Source organism: Notothenia rossii, assembly GCF_949606895.1.
Source record: "Notothenia rossii genome assembly, chromosome: 9".
NCBI classification, from domain to species: domain Eukaryota; kingdom Metazoa; phylum Chordata; class Actinopteri; order Perciformes; family Nototheniidae; genus Notothenia; species Notothenia rossii.
In genome coordinates, this window is record NC_136907.1 from 53545408 (window position 1) to 53566281 (window position 20874).

The following is a 20874-nucleotide window of genomic DNA, read 5'->3' on the forward strand; positions in this document are numbered from 1 at the left end:
ACCTGTTAAGTAATAAAGATACCTCATACAAAGGTCTACGGATACCTTATTACTCTCCATGACCTGCGCTCAACTATATAGCATAAATGACTATTACACCGTCTTTCTTGAACAATCCGAAGTGTTGCCAAACGTTTGATTTGTAGGTATTTTTCGGTGCGCTGTGTTTCTCTTTCTCCTCAACTTCCGTGTGTGTTGATAACTGAGACTCTCGTTGGCGAAGCAAATATCAAAGATCGTCTCTGCTGAGCGTTGACAAGATGAGGGGATTTTATATGAATGAATCGTTTTTTTACCGATGCAAAGACGCTAGGCAATCGATGCATCGCGAGTTCAACCCGGTTCAACCCAAACTGTAGCCGATGTGCACTCTTTCAACCGGTGCACTCGCATCTTGAACGTTTATGCCGGTGCACCGATGCGAATCGGTGAATCTTAACATCTCTAGTGTGAACGGAAGCCTTTTTTGCGCTTGCGTATGCGTTTTACCGTGTGGGGTCGGGGTCTAAGCCAAACTATATCCGGTCACAGAGATCTGCTATTTTAAAGTAAAGTCAACACATATAGACCCTAAATAGTCTATATTAAGAACGAGAAAAGTCTTAACATATATATCCTTTTTTGTAAACATATGACAAATGTGTGAGGGTGATGACGTCAGAGCATCGTCTTATGTGCCAGAGCTAAGCCCCGGACAGCCCCAGCCCAATTTAACCCCTGGGTATTTGTGAGGGAGCTCCTATATGGCATTACCCCGCTGAAGCTCACCAAAGTTTAACATATTTCATAGTTCAAAGTTTTGTCAACTGTTTTGTTTATTGGTCAAATACTGGTTTCTAATGGTTTCTGAGGAGTTTTACTGGAATGAAAGAGCACAGAGTCTACAGAAGCAAAAAAGCAGCATACTGCATTAAACCTGACCCTCACAGAGAGGTTGAAGTTCATGTGGAAAGGAGGCTGTCTGCACTTTGTTTAGTTTTGCTATCTTACAATCAATATAGGAAATGTGAGGTAAAGTGTGTCGCCAATGTAACTGGTTAGAACTCAAAGTTGCGATGAGGTCTTAAAATGTATGGAAAGGGTCTTAAAAAAGGTCTTAAAAGGTATTACATTTGACTTCAGGATTTCTGCATATACCCTGCATACAGCATCTCTGTATAGTATGTGTATTCACTCTGTCCTACACGCCTTGTTGGAGCTCCTGCCCCCCCCCTCCATGTGAGCCCAGTGGCCATCTTTGAGACGGCGAGACACAGCGAAACCAGCCCGAACACACACATACACATACACACCCGCAGTCTGGCTGGGAGTTTGTATGTGTGCTCACACACAGACTCACAGCCTCGCCGCGTCCCGCCGTCTCAGGGAGGAGAAATCGACGGAGCTGCAGCTGAGAAAAGATTGAATGTGTGTGTGTGAGGAACCAATCCACGGACTTAACGTAACGGCTCCGCGGACGTAACGTAACGGCTCCACCGATTGGTCCATTTGGACCAATGGGTCCATTTTGGCACGTCACTGTACACAGAAAGAAAAAGAGAAATCTCCAACGAGGCGTTCTGGGGCAGCATAGAGAGGTCTTTCCTGTGTTAGAGTTTTACTCGCTACAGGGTGTACTTTGATGGTTTGTGACTTTGCAGACCGTTTACATGCAGAAAAACCTTCATAACACACAAGGGGACGGGTAATAACCGGAAAAGCATGACATGGGACCTTTTAAAGATTTCACCTTGGACTTGGGCATTTTCTGACATTTTGTAGACCAATAGATCAATTGACTAATGTTAAAAAACGACATCAATGTATTAAAAGTGTAATTTAGTTTTTGTTTGAACAATTATTTCCACAAAATACAGTTTAATCCTATATGCCATATATTAGATTATTTCAAATATATTTGTGAAACAAAGTAATTATTTATAATTAAAATACCAATATCGACAAAAGCCAAGTGGAACGTCTTTAGATTTTTTTTTTCAAACAACAATTAAATTAACATTTATGATAGTCAAAAAAATCTTCACATTGAATAATTGCCAATTGAGCTTGAAAAAATACTTACAATATTCAATAATTAACTAAACGGTTTAGCCAAATAACTCTCATTGTTAGTTGTGGATTGGGCTTTTAATATCAGCTTTTGGGAAGTTGTTTTCCAAAATAATCTTAGTTATATATTAAAGTATCATGGACATTGAAAACGATTTTGGTAGGTCACCTTTGTTTTCCTGATTTGCAGATGTACAGTATTTTCAGCAACATCATATTTTCACTTGACAGTCTTATTTAGGCTTATCAGCATATGGTGCAGATTTAGGGAGGGCAAAGAGGTTTAGCTTTGACCTGCAGCACATGGATCAACAGTGCACTGGTGTTGTGTTAATGGTAAATGGGACTTTTGAATCAGGAGAAAAATGCTGAAGGAGTTACTTTGCCATTACTCCACAGTACCACACCCTGACCACAGTTACATCATTTCCTCACCGGCCGATGACGCAGAGTCATTGGTCATTCTTTACGTTTCTTTTCATAGTGTAGAGTAGTGAATCATCTGGCAGCATGTGTACCGTCTTTTCACTGTCGCTGAGGTGAAGTAATTAATCGCTTAAGTCAACAAGATGTCTCTGACCAGAAGTCGTGGGTGGGTGCTGCTACCATGACCTACAAGAGGAAGTATTTCATGGGTGCTTTCAAGTGTCGGAGGCCAAAATTGTTCGTCAAAAGGAGTCATTTGCGGTTCCACCAGAAACAGGTCTGTTTCCAATTTTAAATTAACTAATAGCTAAAGTAATCTACTATTGACTTATAGTAGATCAACTGTTGGAACTTCTAAGATATTTGTTATAATAAGAACGTTTTTTCCGTTCGATTTTATATAAAAAAGAGCCCGGACCAGATGGGTTGACAACACGTAATACTTGTGTTGACAGGATGGGATCTTGGAGAGTACATTTACATTACACAACAAAACTTAAATAATAAAATGTTATAAAACACTTCTAGGTTCATTTGGGAGTACTAGGTGCTGGTTCAAACTGTTCTATAATGATTTCTGGGGCTCAAGAGGAGCTCTGTCAGATATGCGAAAATAACTCTGAAGATGTCATTAAGGAACCAAAATATAAAAGAGCACTCTTTATTTTACAATAAATCTGCAAAAAAAAGTGGAGTTTTTATAGCATGCCAATCTCATAAGTTATAGTGAAAAAAATACAGTAAAGGAAGTGTTTAGTGATGTTGAAGTTGTTATGTGTCCAACCAATGGTCCAAAACCAAAGGATATTGAGATCACAATAGATAGGCTGGAACCAGAGAATGTTTGACATTTGTTCTTAATACTGTAAGTGACTTTTATAGACAATTCATATATTTTCTAAATAATTGCTGATGAACTTTCTTTTGATTGGCTAATGCAGGGGTTTCAAACTCAAGGCCCGGGGGCCAAATCCGGCCCCACAAGAGCTAGCAAATAATATAATATGTTTTATTATACGGTTACATGATGATTTACAGAAGCATGTTGCCCATAAACATCGTAAAAATCTTACTTTTTTCTCAGAATTTTACTTTTTTTCCTTCAAAATATGCCCTTTTCTTAGTAGTTACCTTTTTCTCAGAATTTGCCTTTTTTTCAAAAAGTTCATTTTTTTTCAAAATGTCACTTCCTTTTTATTCTCTCCAGAATTTGGCTTTTCTTTTTAAATCATTTTTTGACATTCTCACTGAATATACTTGCAATTATTTATTTGCCCTACACTTCTTCTTTCAGACGTAGTTAATTATGAAGTTATTACCCTTTCCCAAAATAATCCAATGCAGAGGCAATAATGTACTATCTAGGTTGCTCATGTATACCCCTGTAATTATGTTGTATTGATGTCCTTTTAGTTTAGTTGTTGTTTTTATGTGTAACCAATGTGCTGCAGGTCTCCCTTGAAAAAGAGATCGTTGATCTCAATGTCACACTTCCACGCTCACCGGCAGGCACCGACTGGCCATCGGGAGGACCGGGAGGGTGTGTGTATGTGTGGTGCGAGAGAGAGACCTTACGTGTATTGTTGTTGTTAGCATCTGGTGCTAGCTAGCTGCGCTAACGGATATAAGGAGCTGTTTAAATGAAAACAGAGGAGCGACATTTCGCCGACAACTGCGCCGAGCACTTGACTTTATGCAGGTAGCCAGACAGTGGGACATTGTACGAAAAGTCAGCACACTCAGCACGGATAGTGCGCGCAACATGATTGCAGCATCCAGGCAGCTCCCGTTCGAGCATATGCCTTGAGTTGCACATAGCTCCAACGATCCATCACACACACACACACACACACACACACACACACACACACACACACACACACACACACACACACACACACACACACACACACACACACACACACACACACACACACACACACACACACACACACACACACACACACACACACACACACACACCATGTATAAATCACTTCAGGGGACATTACATTGACTAACATGCATTTCCTGGAGACTTATCCTAACCTTAACCATAACCAACACATGCCTAACCCTTACCCTTAACCTTACCCTAAACCTAACCCTAACCCTAAACCTAACCAAGTCTTCACCCTAAAATGAATGATTCCCCTCATGGGGACCTCCATTTTGTCCCCATAAGGGAGGCAAGTCCCCACACGTGACTGTGTAAACAGATTTAGGTCCCCACAAGTATAGTAATGCTAGGACACACACACACACACACACACACACACACACACACACACACACACACACATTTGTAATGTTCAGGGGTTGTTGTGTTTAATATTCATTAGAATATTTGTCATTGTTCAAATGATAATAAACATTTGCATAAAGCATATTTGTCCACTCATATGTTGATAAGAGTATTCAAAACTTGAAAAATATTCCTCTAAGGTACATTTAGAACAGATAAAAAATGTGCGATTAATTTGCGATTGATCGTGATTAACTATGGACAATCATGCGATTAATCGCGATTAAATATTTTAATCGACTGAGAGCCCTAATAGATATATGTGTATATATACATATTATATATTATATATTATATATATATATATGTATACCCCTGTAATTATATAGATAAATATATAGATAGATAGATAGATAGATAGATAGAGTACTGTCCGGTTCCCTGATTATATTTCCACCCTGAGTCCCACATCAGCCCTAGACATCAGGGATTACATCCAGCTCCTGTTCTAAAGCTTACCCCTGCCCCCAGAGTCTGCAGTCTACCCACCGTTAGTCGTAAAGAGACGGGAGGGACCCAGGAGTTGCAGTCCTTCTAGTCTTTAAGGACTTAAACGGTCTCCTAAAGGGAGCCATTAAACGGGAACCCAGGACCATTACACCCACAGTATGTCTGCTCCGCTTTTCCTCGCTCTCCATCACAGTGACGGAGAAGGCGTTCACACGTTTTAACAGGCTCAACTTTATTGTCCCCCTGACACAAGATGGCTGTCAAATGAAGCTTCTGGGGTCAACGGTCAAAGTCCCAGCATTTGGTTATTAAAGGGGTTTTCCAGGATTCTGGAGGAGAAGGCGTGAAATGTGACGACTAGTGGGTGCAGAGAGGTCAGAGGTGAAGGGCAGGGTTCACTCTGAGTAACTTATATCTCTGGGAAGATTTTATGTGGTGGTTGAATACCTAAAATACATAACATATATGAACTGAGCATAAAGTTTGGTTATAATATGTCTTTAATATTAGGAAGAAGATATTTAGCATATCCGATCACACAAAAAGGGCTTACATATTTGTACATAGTAGATTTATTTTAATAAATAATAATAATGTGGTTTAATATCAGAATCAGAATACCTTTATTAGTCCCACAGAGGGGAAATTTGCAGCGTTACAGCAGGAAAGAGCCACAGACAGCTTAGTGTTGCATATCTAATATAAAACAACATTGGATCAAATCAACAATACACCAATAATGACAGGAAAAATCATGCTTAAAGGAATTGGCGTAGACAATCGTTGGTCTAATCTTAACTCATTGCTGACACTGGTTCAAACACATCCAAACTGGGCAAAGGCCTTACTTCATAGAATAAGTGATGACATATTTTTGCAGGCCGACCCGGAAGTTAGCATCTTAAGGTCTCCCTTTACAAAAAGCACTGGGATTTCCCCATTGGATTTCAGCAGAAAATAAGCTTTGTGGCCAACACATATTTATGATACTTACACATTTATTTCAGCAGGATAATCTGTACATATTAACACCACTTTGTGATTTATGAAGCGTAAATACAATCACCAGAAGTAAAAAGCTATCGTTATGTTTAGGGATGCACCGAATATTCGGCCACCGAAAATTATCGGCCGAAAATAGTTAAAATGGCCCTTTCGGCTTTCGGCCGAAAGGGTTTTAGCACCGAAAAAATATCACAGAATGTCAGAGAACAGGGTTACGTTGATCATACTCCGCATATTAGTCCGGGTGTTATGATTTCAAGTGGTGGAGTAATCCCGAAGTGGTGAAAGTCTTTGCAGTTACACCCCCTCAAGAAATGTCAGCTGAACACGTTTTACAAATCGCAATCCGCGCCTCTCTCTCTGATATTTTTAAATATCTCCAAGCGGCAGACATGTTGGCTGTGAGCCAGCCGCGAGCATGGTCGCGCGCCGTGCTTGTCGCCGCGTTTTGATTACGTCATCACAACAACACGTTAGGTTACCAAACTTATAGGTGCATTTGTTGTTGTTGAAGGCCTGGCTGTTACAGTCTTTATTTACACTATTTTGTTGTAGGCCTACTGGCCTAGATGTTTATGCAGTTTTAAAGCACCTTGGCTTTGTTCTGAATGCACTTTGTTGTAGTTATCCTAGAGAGAAAAGAAAATGCACTTGACTTGGAATTAATGTACTGTATGCATTCAAAGTGCTGAATAAATGTTTTATGGACCCATAATAGTGATTATTATTTAAGTTAAGTTTTGCCATAATCATGTATTTTTCCATAATCAGGTAGCTGAACAACATTGGTAAAACATATATACATTTTATATATATATTTCTATATATATATTTCTATATATATATATATATGTATATATTTCTATATATATATATTTCTATTAATCATTTTCGGCCTTTCGGCATTCGGTTTTCGGCCAACTGTTTCCTATTTTCGGTATCGGTTTCGGCCAAGAATTTCCCATTCGGTGCACCCCTAGTTATGTTATAAACAAACTTCCTGACAGTCGTATATTCCTCCGCTTTGCTTAAGGCGGAGTTTTAGTGGTATTTTAACGACTTGTTAGTTTTATGACAAATAGAAGCTTTGGAAATTCACCAGTTGGATGTTTACTGACGTATTTTGTGTTGTTTAAACAAAACGTGAAAGTCTTTTCAGCTTGTGTAAACCGCATGCCTTATCTCAGGCGTCTTACCAAAAACATTTAAAATAAAGTTAACGTCAAGACAAGGGAACCAGAAGTTGTAAAATGCGAAAAAAAATTCGTGCTTAAATAATAAACCATGAATTTAACCCTCTATTTACTATTGACCTTTCTACCATGCTATTGTCTTTGTTTTTGCCTTTGAATCACTTTGCGTAAATCATATTGCATGGAAAAATGCAGCGACAGATAACATGATTGTTGTTAACAATTCAGCCTTGCCCTCTAGTTTTACCAAGCTGCCATACAGTCAGTAATGGAGTGTGTTAACTTTATCGGGGGGAGCGAGGGGAAAAAGTAACCCCACATGACACCATAGCTCAGCCCTGCTCCATTTATCATGGACTCAATTGGCCAGGATGTCCTCTCTCTGACTTTGGTTTCTCCCCTGCTTCTCTTCTATTTCTCTGCTATCTGACTGTGTGTAGCTTCCTTCTTCATTCATATTTTACACTATTATTTTACACTGAATCCAGATGATGTACTGTTGTGGTTTGTGTGTAACCATGTATAGTATTGAGGTCATATTCAGTGATAGTTTACAGGTGTTGCTTTAATTGTGTCCACCGCGTGTGTGATGAGTCATTGTTTGTTGAAACTGTCTGACTGTTACCAATAAAGTGGACCTGGAGACTTTGGTTGCAGTCCAATTGTCAATCTTGCTCTGGAAGGTTCCTAACAGAATGAAATGAACCGGAAGTACTTACGTTCCAGCCATTATAAAAGCTGTTTGAATTCTCTAGACCAGTGGTTCCCAACCTTTTTCCCCATGAGCCCCCACAAATGACTCGTGTTGGAAGTTGCCCCCCCCCCAACACACACACACACACACACACACACACACACACACACACACACACACACACACACACACACACACACACACACACACACACACACACACACACACACACACACACACACACACACACACACACACACACACACACACACACACACACACAAGGGGGCGGGGGGGGGGGGGCGCAACAGCGGTAATTAAAGTTTAAAAGTCTCAAAAATGCTACTGTAACAAACTAGATGAATGTGAAGTATTTTGTTAAAGGCGGATGAAAGCGTAATTAAGGAGCACTATTGGAGTGAGTGATGGTTATTGGACTCAGGATTAATTAATTTGGATTCCCCCTGTATGAAGAAATTAAAGGACGGCGCAGAAGTGGAAACAATTCACAAATGGATTAAACTGTTTAAAAAACATGCTCAAAGTAAGCCGGATTTTGCCGATGTGTTAATGTGGATTCAAAAGTCGTAAATAATCTACAAAATGGAGGAGACCGATCTGATCGGAGCAACTGTGACAAATAATCCAACTGAAACCGGCATGGACAATGACTATGTTTTAAAAATGCGCTTATCCAAAAAAGCCCGGTTTGGACAATTTACGGGCTGAAGAAACATTTCTATTAAAGAAATAATTATACATTTCTGTCTTTTTATGCCTTTAATAGCTACTAACTTGAATTGTTATTCAAATTAATTAATCAATTATGTTTTATATTTTAATGTATAGACAAGGCTTTTAGTGACAATCAAGTATTGCTTTACAATTATATGTAAAAAAAAAAGGTTTAAAAAAAAGTATAAATATGATATTTGGCCTCAAATAATCTGAGGCCTGGCGAGTCCAGCCCCCCAGGTTGGGAACCACTGCTCTAGACGATAAGGAGAGGAGCCTCAGTTTCCTTTATTATCTACTTGAGTTTAAGATACACAGGATCAATTATCACATTTGGCTGTTCAGGGAAACAACCAACTGACCAAAAACCGTAACTTATGCCGTCACTTTGGGTACTATGTTTTACATTTCAAGACTATATTAAACAAATAGCCAACATTTGAACGTAAAACTTATTACTATAAAATGATCAAATAAAGTCGACATTTCAAGGTGTTTACTGAGTTGTGTGGAGTAAATCGAAAACATTTTTCAACATGTTTGCATGGGTGATTTTTGTACAATCTTACTGATAGGATTAATACGTTGTGACAGCAGATTGAGGGTGAGTGTGAGCAACCATTAAGTTAAAATTTCATTTATTTATTTAAATTCCAACCTTGGTAATGAAGTTATATATTTTTCACGATTATAAAGCCCGCATAGAGCAACACCAGAAAAAATTGATGGGGCAAGATATCTAGAGGCGGTTATTGTGGTCAGCTGTACGGAAAATTGTAGTTTCCCCAGGTCAAACGCGCATTTAATAAAAGCTGCTGGCACGTCATGAATATCTCACCTAGTGTAAGTGCAGTCGGATTCTCTTGCACTGCAATAGACTTTCCCTAGTATCAAGTAAAGTATCAAGTCCTGATGAAGTGTCTTCCACATCTTTCTTGACCCCAATCTTGGATGAACTGTAAAGGATGGATTGACAAAACCCGTGAGAGAGGTTGGAGCAGTCGATATTGTTGGGTGAAGCTTGCACAGTAAGTTAATAATCTTTGAGTTTTGCAAACAGAGATTTGAGAGGCCAGGTAGACCATAATGATGATTTATTTGGGATTCAGTTGTGATACAGTTTAGCCCAGAGGCCAGAAATCAAAGCTATATTCATTAAGGCAGAGAGTAAAAAGGAGAGCCTATAACTGGTTCATGCAAGGCTCATTTAAGACAGATGGAATTGTAATTGCTGGCAATCCCCTCAAAATGTTTGGATACATTGAGCGTTATGTCCGGTCATAAATACAGGCACAGTGTTTCTGTGTTCCCATTTTCTGCTTTTTGTATTTACCGTGGGATGTTGCGTGCCACTCTCACGTGTGTCAGTCGGCCGAGCCAACAACAGACACACACACACACACACACACACACACACACACACACACACACACACACACACACACACACACACACACACACACACACACACACACACACACACACACACACACACACACACATAAACACACTCAAAAAGCAGCATGGCCGTGTTTTTCTCAGAGGGAGGATTAACCCTCCTCATTAGGGCTCCCCCCGCCTCTCTCCATTCTCTCCCCCCCCCCTCACTTCCCCCATTCGGCCTGCCTCCCTCTCATTGGCCGCTTCCACCAGGACCACGGCTGACTAGATCGCCGTGACTACAGGACACAGGAGAGCGGGGGGGGAGGTTGGATGGGTTGATGTTGCCACGGTAATAGTGGAGGCGACCACTCACCAAATCATCAGGCTGAAATGGAAAAAAAAAGTGGAGCCGTGCGGAAAGCGGGTTAGAGGGTGAGGAGAAGGGGGGGGGACAATAACAACAACAGTCAGGGATTAGGCATCGACCGAGCAATCAGGAAGTCCATTTAGGACAAAGCAGCGTTAAGAATCCTCCACGATTGGACAGCTGCTAAAGAAAAATAATAGATGTGCACAAAGGAAGGATGAAACATGACAGGTGAACATTTCTAAACAGTTCCTGTTGCTGTGATATTTCACTGCCAGCAATGAGAGAGAGGAGGTAAACCGGCCGGTGTGATGCCTGTGGCTCAGAAATAGAAACACAAAGAGAGAGGGAGTGCGATATTGCTGGATGTAAAGAGCATGCGTCAGCACTAAGGCTGGGCGAACAGGAGCAGTCGGAGCGAGAGACAGATTGAGGGTAGAGGTTATGACAGTGGCGTTAGATGGTACGACAGGAATAATGCCTGCCAGACTTCTCACCTCCTGTGCCACACCTTGGCTGCATCATCCCAACGCTCCATCCAGCGGCTCTGACACATGGGATTCCCTCGTTCAGGAGGACAACAACGGCCAGGAAATCAATTTGGAACAACCACTTGCATGCTCCCACAAGATTTAAGACACCCACGTGTAAAAAGGACAATTGGTACAATCTTTTAGTAGTAGATTTTTTCTCCTATTTTTATTACAGAAGAGGAAGAATCCTGTCGAAGCAAGACAAAAATAGGGACTGTATTTATTCTGAGTTACTGTCTGAAGAAGCTGTTTCGAGACAGAAAGGCAACAGACTGCTCAGTTATCACGGTGTGGATATGATGAACTCATTGTCCACCCCGTTCTCAAGGAAAGCTGACTCCTAAAAGACAATGATGGTGGGAGTATCAGAGGTATCAGTGGCTGCTTATTCGAAATATTGTGCTCTGTGAAATATTGGGATTGCTGTTTTGTAAATGACATGGAGAACTCTTTACTTGTCTTCCCAACGACAGCACACACCTCGAAGCGGACTGACTGACCGACTGACCGACTGAGTGTGTGGGTGGCTCGCTCGGAGCTGTGGCGTTCCGTGGACTTTGAGGACACGTACCCCCAGGGGGAGATACCGGTGTTGGAGCCCCGCCATGGGGGAGACGGCAGAATACCAGAGGCTGAATGACACTTCAGAGCCTGACTTCCAACGCCTGCCCAGTGATGACGAAGAGGTAGACCTACACAGTCTTTGTTTATTTCGTAGTGACCCTGCAACATAGCTTTAGACAAACATCAATGGTGAATAAACAATGGGCAGTTTAAGCAGGTAATATAGATCTTGTCGGAGGAAAATGAAAGAGCGTGAAATAATGAAAGGCTGTTCTGGTGTTTTCCGAGAGAACTGTTTGTGATAAGGTCAGGTAAGAAGTATATTAGGGTGTCGGCGCACAAATATGTATCTTAAGTTGTAGAAAATGTGCATACATGTATATTTTTGTGGCAGTAGCCTAAGCAACAATACTGCAGCTGTTTTGGATATGAACATTTGTGTGAATGTTTGTGTCATTACCCGAAAAACGGAAAGAACATTTTGGTTACTTTCCCAAGCAGCTGTTTTCTTACGACCTCAGGGATTTCATGATATTTTAGTGTTTTTTAAGGTCAGTTCACGTATTAAAAGTGTTTTTTATAGTGGCTGTATTCCATTCCAAGTATCTGCCTCAGTATCCTTGGATTGTGCATATAGAACAGTTATTAGTAACACATGTGGTTTTATTACTGTAAAAAGATAGAAAATACCTAATCTGTAAATATAATTTGGTATAGATCTTTCTAAACGCTCCAGCTCTTTTACACTCCACCACCACATACTCACAACACTGCACTTCACACCCACACACAAGACCGGCCCCTGTGTGTGCTGAATTATTGAATGCAGAACCATGAGGTCATAGATGAGGTGCTGCTGAATGGGCTGGATAACAAGCGAACCATGACATTGTATTGTCTCCCACCTCTTTTGCTCCCACGTCCTCTCACGAACCCTGTGATGTACGGACGGACCTCGTTGTTCTTTTGGCCCGGAACGGGTCAGCAATTTCACTTTGCAGTCAATGTTCTTGCCTTTTTAAAGTCTGTTTTGGTAATGTACTCATATGAGGCAGAAGGGAAATGTGGCAAAGATAAAGAGGGAAAAGAGGTAGCAAAAGTTGTCTGTCTCGATTTAAAAAGAACACTTGGCCAGTCCGGCATTAGCTCAATGCTTACAAATATTGTACATGTTTCTTAGCCAGTAATAGTTAACAAATATTTCAAACACCATACAGCCCTGCTCTTTCACAGTCTTTGCCTAAATCAATTCCATCCCCCCAGGACCCTGGAAAAAAAAAGTCGTATTCTAAAAACTTGAAAAATCTTCTTACAAAATCTCAACAAGATCATTTTACCACAATTATTTAATGGTAACAAGAATGGAAGAATGCGAAATGACCAACCCCTCCAGTATCGTAAATCATATCTTATGATGAATAATAGTCAAAATAATCGCAAAAGTGTATTTTTTCTCCAAATTATACAGCCCTAGATGGGGGGGATGAGTATGTAGATCTGTGCAAAAGTTTAAATATCATGAATATAGACTCTGTGAGGCTTTCAGTGTCGGTGTGTGTGCTAGTTTAGCATAGTTAAGCTAGTGAACACTGCAGCTGTCCTGGGGCCGTATTCATAAAGGATTTTAGGGCTAAAAGTAGCTCCTAACTGGCGAATTTAGGAGAAACTCCTAAGCATAATGGGCGTGTCAGTCTTAAATTTAGGACTCCTAATTTTATTCACTAAGAGCAATTCACAAAGTATTTTAGGCCTAAAAGTAGCACCTAAGTCTGGGAGAGCTTAAAAGTCCTTGAGAGGACTCCTAACTCAGTAAGACCTATTCACAAAGAATCTGAAAATGGCTGAGAGACGAAATGTTTTGGAGACAATGGAAGACTGTGAATTGATCAAGAGATATAGGCTAAATCGTGAGGGTATCAAACTTGTTGTGGAATTAGTGTGGGATGCAATAACATCCCCGACTAACAGGAATAACCCGATTAGTCCGGAAATAAAATGTTTGGCAACACTACGATATTTAGCAACAGGGAAAATGCAACTTTGCAATGCCGACGATTTAGGAATATCGCAACCATCAGTCAGCTGTGCCATAAACCAAACCATCAACGCGCTCTCTAGAACTCATATCATCCAACAGTTTATCCGGTTTCCTTTGGACAATCAACAACTACACAGAATCAAAGCCAACTTCATGGCAATGCAGTTATGCCCGGTGTGGTCGGTGCTATTGACGGGACGCACATAAAAATAATTGCGCCATCAAAAGATGAGGACGTGTTCGTCAATAGAAAGAAAGTACATTCCATCAACACGCAGATTGTTTTCATTCATCATGATAGGGGGACTTGAACGGCGGTATGGGCTGTTATTGAAAGTGTTTAAGTGCTGGAAATATGCTCATTGGATAATAGTTTGCAGGGTGCTTTTGATTGCCTCCTCGATTTAATGCAATTTACGTATTTGTATTGTTTGCTCTCTCTCTTTAACGTGCATATACAACGTCATTATCGTGGTCTGCACAAACTTGTCATCATGCGTGTATTCTGCTAACTGCACTGTCCATAACTATTTGATAGGAATACATTTCTAGCCTAGGCTATTTCCTTGTTTTTCGGTGATTTAGTGGGCTCGTTTGTGGGATGTTGCGGATGAGTTTCACCGAGACCGCCTACTCTGAACAACCAATCACCGTACTGACCGCTTCTAAACTCATGCACGAGAATCGACGTCATCCATAGCAACGGCGCGTCACTCTTAGTTCACTCTTAGTGATTTATCCTTAGTATGAGTAGGTCTCAGCGGCTTTGTGAATAACTTTTAAGAAAAAACTCCTACGTAAAATGTTTTAGCGCGAGTTAGGAGCACTCCTAGCGGTAAGATCAAATGCTTTGTGAATACGGCCCCTGGTGTCTATGTGGACTGAATCAGATCACTCTTCCTACAGATTCCTACAGATACATTGTAGTGAATACAGCGGTTTTCTAGTGAGTTAAAACACACAACCATAACTGCATGCAGCCATATCCATCAGAACTCTGAGAAAATTGTAATACAAGATGATTCAAGGCACTACATCTACACATTGTAATATCAAAGCAATCCTTTTATTCTTAATACCAATCTAGTTTTGATATGCTTTGGAGCACGAAGGGATTAGTGAGTTTACAGCACATTGTTTAGCGTCTGCTGTATTTATATATATAAAATGTTTATATATAAAAATACTAAATATTATCCTTTTATCACACTTTGGCCCATAGTGTGCTTTGGTTCACACGCTTTTGAATGTCTGCAGAGGTCAACCATCTTTGACCAACATTTTTCCCCAACACCCTCCTTTCCCCTCTTAACCAGCTTTAGGGGATCAAAGGGGAGATTGCCTAGGGGATTATTGGTGGGGGTTGTTGTGCTAGTATGGCATTATTTATATTAGGCCAAGCTACCAAAAGGGGACACATATGTTCTGTTTTGGCCTCGGAGCGGTCTGTTTGTGTCAAACATTTGTTTTATTCCCACAGTCTGTTCGGGGTGTAACGGTTCACAGAATTCACGGTTCGGTACATATCTCGGTTTGGGGGTCATGGTTTGGTACGGGTTCGGTGCAACAAGAAAAATCAAATAAAAGTCCCAAATGCCCCCTAGCAGCAGCGCGCATATTTCAGCGCCGCCGCTATTTGTATATAGGGAAAACACTGGGTGCATAGCAATTGAAATATATATGGCAATAGCTTCCGTTATTTATTTTGGTCTCTCGGCTATCATGTCTATTGGCTTCTTAAAAACAGCGGGGATAAACTGTTGAACTGCTGTTGTCTTTTGCCGGGCTCCGGTGATTGGCAAATCTGGGTGATGCCTTCTGATATGATTTAGCATGTTTGGCGTGAGTTACCATTACATTACATTGCATTTAGCTGACGCTTTTATCCAAAGCGACTTACAATAGGTACATTTGACCAGGAAGATACAACCTTGAAGAAAACAGAATCATATAAGTACATCAGGTTTCATAGAGCCAAACAATTCAAGTGCTACTCAACTGGCTTTAGATAAGCCAGCCCTTTATTAGTATATAAGTGCTTTGTTAGTAATTATATCGCTCGAAGTGGAGTTTTCAGAGATGAGTCTGCGCCGGAAGATGTGCAAGCTATCTGCTGTCCTGATTTCAATGGGGAGCTCATTCCACCATTTTGGAGCCAGGATAGCAAACCCACGTGTTTTTGCTGATGGGAACTTGGGTCCCCCTCGCAGTGCGGGTGCAGCGAGCTGTTTGGCCGATGCAGAGCGGAGTGCACGTGCTGGGGTGTACGGTTTAACCATGTCCTGGATGTACAGTTTGTTATCTAGGATCACACCCAGATTCCTTGCAGTCTGAGTCGGGGAAACAACAGAGGTGCCGATGTTGATTGTTAGGTCAAGAGTGGGACAATCTTTTCCCGGAAGGGTGCATACCGCATCGCTGTCGAACAACGGCGACACAGCGTCCTCGTCCGATCCTCCACTCGTACTCCATTGTACTCCACAGGGAACCGGAAATGTTCCCACACAGCTGATTTAAAAGAAGGAGGTGGGTCTTCTAGCTCCTGTGTGTTATCTGAAATCGCCATGCTAACTTTTCTTCGTCTTGTATTTTTAGTTTGTTTTGTTGTGTTTTCTTCTTGTTCTTAATTTGTTGTTTAAAGGCGGTTGGCCAACAGCTTTTAGGTGCAATAACGCCCCGTGGATTATAAATATATAGTATAATGGATACTGCCCTGAGTGACAGACTTTTTTCCCACTCATAAAAAAAGGCGTATTCATCCTAACCAACACGGTTCGGGACGAATACGGATACGTTACACCCCTACAGTCTGTTCTTCTCAACGTTGAGAAGAACACAAACATACAACGCCTCTGCTCTCCTGACTCTTTGCTTTTCACAGGAAAGGGATTTTAGAAAATGTAAAAAGCCAGACTTTGACACAGCGTTACAATCTTTAAGATCAGGAATGACGCATACGTCTGCCTGTGCATGCAGTTCTCCATCGAGGCATCGTCTGCGTTTTGTTTGTGTGTTTTATATATCTTGCTTGCACAGTTGTAAGAGGGATTACTCATGTTTGCTGTACTAATCCTTCCCTCTGCTCTGCAAGTTTCTGGCACCCGCCAATGGACCGCAGATTGATGTTATGCCACCAAAAGGTTGCGACTTATTTGAGAAATGCACTGGCAGCGCTTCCAACCATATCCACTAAGCTTTCTTAATTCACAGCGCTGTATGTCAGTGTGAATCCAGCCGATATGGGTGCGTGCCTCTGCATGCCTGTGTCTGTACAGTGAGCCTCACATTACAGAATCAGGCTTAATGTGTGTGTGTTGCAGCACACAATGCAGACCTCACACAGCGCTTTATTCCTGATAATCTTATTAGCCGGCAAGCCACTAATTTGATGTCAATTTGTGATAATACAATCTACAAGTTTAGATGTTTAATTTGGGGTTTAGCATCCTTACATATTCAATTTGAACAGCCAGACAGACTACTTTGTGTGTTTGTCTGCACAAAAGGTTGTAAGAAAGGGAGATGGAGGCTTGATAGGAGCAACTGGGGGGTCCTACAGTAACCATGCAAGGGAATAGCACGTCAGACATGATAAACAAGTTCTATTTACACACATTTCAAAAAACAAAACATTTATTGCCTCCGCCAAAGGGGAAATGTTTTTGTTTCTGGTTTGGTCTGTTTGTCTGTCAGAAGCAAAAGGAAAAACTGTTGGCCCAGTTTTCATTATACTTGGTACATGGTAGGAGCATGGGCCAAGGCAAAACCCTTTATATTTCCAGGTTACGGGGTGGACACACAAATTGTGTTTTACTTTCGTTCAAATTGTGAGATCGGCATTTGTGGGGCATTCATGTGTTTGGAAATAATCTGTTCCAGACTGGGAAAACTCACGTGATCGCCCTTCAAGTTTTAACACAAACTTGGACACATATATCATCATGTTGTTTAAATGCTCTGCGTAATGGAACACAACTATAAGAATGCATCATTGACATTAGGCGCTTTCACACCGGAGTACTTTTCCCAGGAACTAGGCCGACAGTTCTTGGGATTTTTGGTTTCATACCAAAAAGATCTGGAACTAGAACCTAGTTTGCGCTAACCTTTTCAACCCCAGATAGTCCCTGCTAGAGAGTAGGTACTTTCCTGGGGAGGAAATGGTTCGTGGTTGTATCGGCCACACTAACCATTTCTGATTGGCTGGGCGAATTGCAAACCACGGCCCGTAAAACTCAGAAAAGTGTTGTGAAGCCGCCAGTTTATTTGCTCACATTAGCATTATTAGCATTAGGCCAGCGCACCAACGGAGAGAGACTAACCTATGGCAACACAAAATAAAACATGTGAGCGGTGGAGTGATGAGGAGGTGTCGGTGCTTCTGGCGATTTACTCGGAAGACGCTACCCAGCAGTTTCTACTGAAGCCAGTCCGCAACTCCGGGGGACTCCGGGACTTCGGATGGCAGTATACACCGTGAAGTTGTTCGCGGCCTGCCAGTAAACCCAACGCAGAAGAAGAAGAAGTGACGGCAGCGGCTTCATTTGCCTAAACCTCCCTCAGGGACTTATTCCGGTGTGAACGCAATCTACTAGGACAGTCCCAGGGACTAAAGAGTTCGGGGGAACTAAGTACCGGGAACTAAGTACGCAAAGTACTTGGTGTGAAAGCGGCTATAGGTCTGTGCTCTACGAGTGCCATTGTGGTTTAACGTATTCTTTCAACAGAGCTAGGTAACGAAGGCAGGCACTTTTTTTTACGTGAACTGTAAAACAAGAACATTTACATGCATTAGTTTTTTTTTTCTTATCCTGGTTTTGATCATTTTCCCGATATGGCATTTATGTCTCTGTGTACATAGTCATAAAAGTATGAAGATTTCTGGTCGTCTGCATGTAGTTACATCTTGACTCCTGAACCTGTCAGATATGGATATATAATAATATCTAGGAAAGACGAAATAATCTTTAATTGTGTAGCTAGTTGATCTTCAGTAAATGATATTCATTTTTTTTGTTTTTTTAAGTACTATTTAAAACCTTACTTGAAGAGATGACTCAATTATTTGCATGTCACAGGTAGCAGTTACAAAACAATGGCTTATGCTAAGGTAGGTCTGACCTTTTTGTATTGTACAAAAACACAGGAGAAAACTGTTTCATTGCAGACTGTAATGTTCATGTTGGGAAATGGCAGTGCATACATTATTTTAGATATATTTCAAACTCGGACTCTCATTCACTTCATCAAATCGCTACAGCACCAGGAGGCAGCGGGACGTGTAACTCCGCCTCTGAGTGCAGTACCAGCGCACAAAGAGCTGTGCCTTTTACGCAACGCCTTCACCTGTGTTGACTTTCATTAGAACAGCTAAAGAGCGACCGCATGCTGCTACGTTTTAACCACACACACCTCTACACACATCGAACTGCACGATTAATCCCCCTATTACTCGTTTTATGAAGGAGATGTCCGGTCACTAAGGCACATGATGTGTGTGTTTGTGTGCTCTGCTCAGCTCTGCTCTGTGTGTGTGTGCGTTCGATGTTTGTGTGTGTCCGACAACGGCATTTGTTTTCAAATGACCATGAACAGTAATTTACACACATCTGGCCAACTCCATGTATATGTGAGTGTTCCCAAATGAAAGACATTCGTTTAATCTTAATGTCTGCACACAAACACACACACACACACACACACACACACACACACACACACACACACACACACACACACACACACACACACACACACACACACACACACACACACACACACACACACACACACACATCATGCGCCCTGGTACATACACTATTCCGTTGTAATGGCGTTGATGCAATATTTCTTTGTGCACAGACACAGTTAGGAAAAAAATGAGACAGTGTCATGTGGGAGCACCTTAGACAGACCATGGAGAAATGCTGTGACCCTGCTGAAGGGGAGCCAGGGCAGGAAGCTTAACATGTTGATATAAAATATTTGTGTTGTACTCCTGTTATTACTTTAGAGCCCTTTTAGAACGTATAGGGTTATCATTTCAGCTTCCCACTCTCCATTGCTGTGTACGTTGAAAATAAAACTAAACTTTTCATAACCATAATATCTTAACTGATTTAAATGCGGAAACTGGGGGAATTTTGTATGACTTGCCTTGTGACTTGCTTGACCTGAGCAATGACTTGACTTGCTTGACTCTCACCACAGTGACTTGGGACTTGCTTGAGACTTGTAGGTTAAGACTTGAGACTTTCTCATGACTTGCACATGTAGGATTTACTCCCACCTCTGGTCTCAGGTATCATCACGGTGCGACCAAAACTCATGGCAGCGAAGGCAAGCAAAGACAACACACAACTTCACTTTACGGGGCCGAAACGGCAAATACGTCTTACATTTGCTGTTTTCTGATCAAAAGTTGTGTTCAATGGCTTTAAAACGCATATAAACGTTGCTGAAGGTTAATCCAATGTCTCTGTGTCACTTTGAAATGATTACTGATAATCAGTGTTGGGACGCAACTACTTTTTGCGGTAACTAATAGCGTTACTAGTTACCTATTCCCATTAAGTAACGCCGTTATAGTTACTGTGATTTAAATGGGTGCGCTACTGCGTTACATTATGTGATGTAACTGAACCGAATCTCCATGCGGATGTAACTTACAGGCGAATACAGCGATGTCCTCTCACAGCACCATGGAAAAGTGAAAGTAACCAGAGAGGAGTGATGATTGGTTAACGCGGGGTAACATTTCAGGGTAAGCCAATCAGAGACAGAGTTGGGCGGGTCTTGCCTTATGGGGAAAATACACACACGAACACTTACTAATGCTAACCATAGACTGATGCTAACACACACACACACACACACACACACACACACACACACACACACACACACACACACACATACACATACACATACACATACACATACACACACACACGGCAACGCTCACCACCAGCACACACACACACACACACACACACACACACACACACACACACACACACACACACACACACACACACACACACACACACACAATGGCAGATGCAAGTATCAGCGAGAGCAGCAGCGCATGTGCAACTTGGAAATATAGCCACTATTTTCAATTTGTGGGGAT

The 20874-nt window shown here is 41.4% G+C and overlaps 1 protein-coding gene across 4 annotated transcripts in view; it reads left to right on the forward strand.

The window, feature by feature from the left end:
• The window catches only part of tnk2b (tyrosine kinase, non-receptor, 2b), an 88628-nt gene that overhangs the window by 33395 nt on the left and 34359 nt on the right, over positions 1-20874 (forward strand). For 3 of the 4 annotated variants that reach the window (XM_079648491.1, XM_079648494.1, XM_079648496.1), the window contains exon 3: positions 11614-11826. The exons of the other annotated variant lie outside the window; for it this stretch is intronic. In XM_079648491.1, coding sequence (XP_079504617.1) covers positions 11746-11826 — 81 coding nt within the window. In that variant the 5' untranslated portion in view covers positions 11614-11745. The remainder of the gene's footprint in view (positions 1-11613; positions 11827-20874) is intronic. 4 annotated transcript variants of the gene reach the window in all.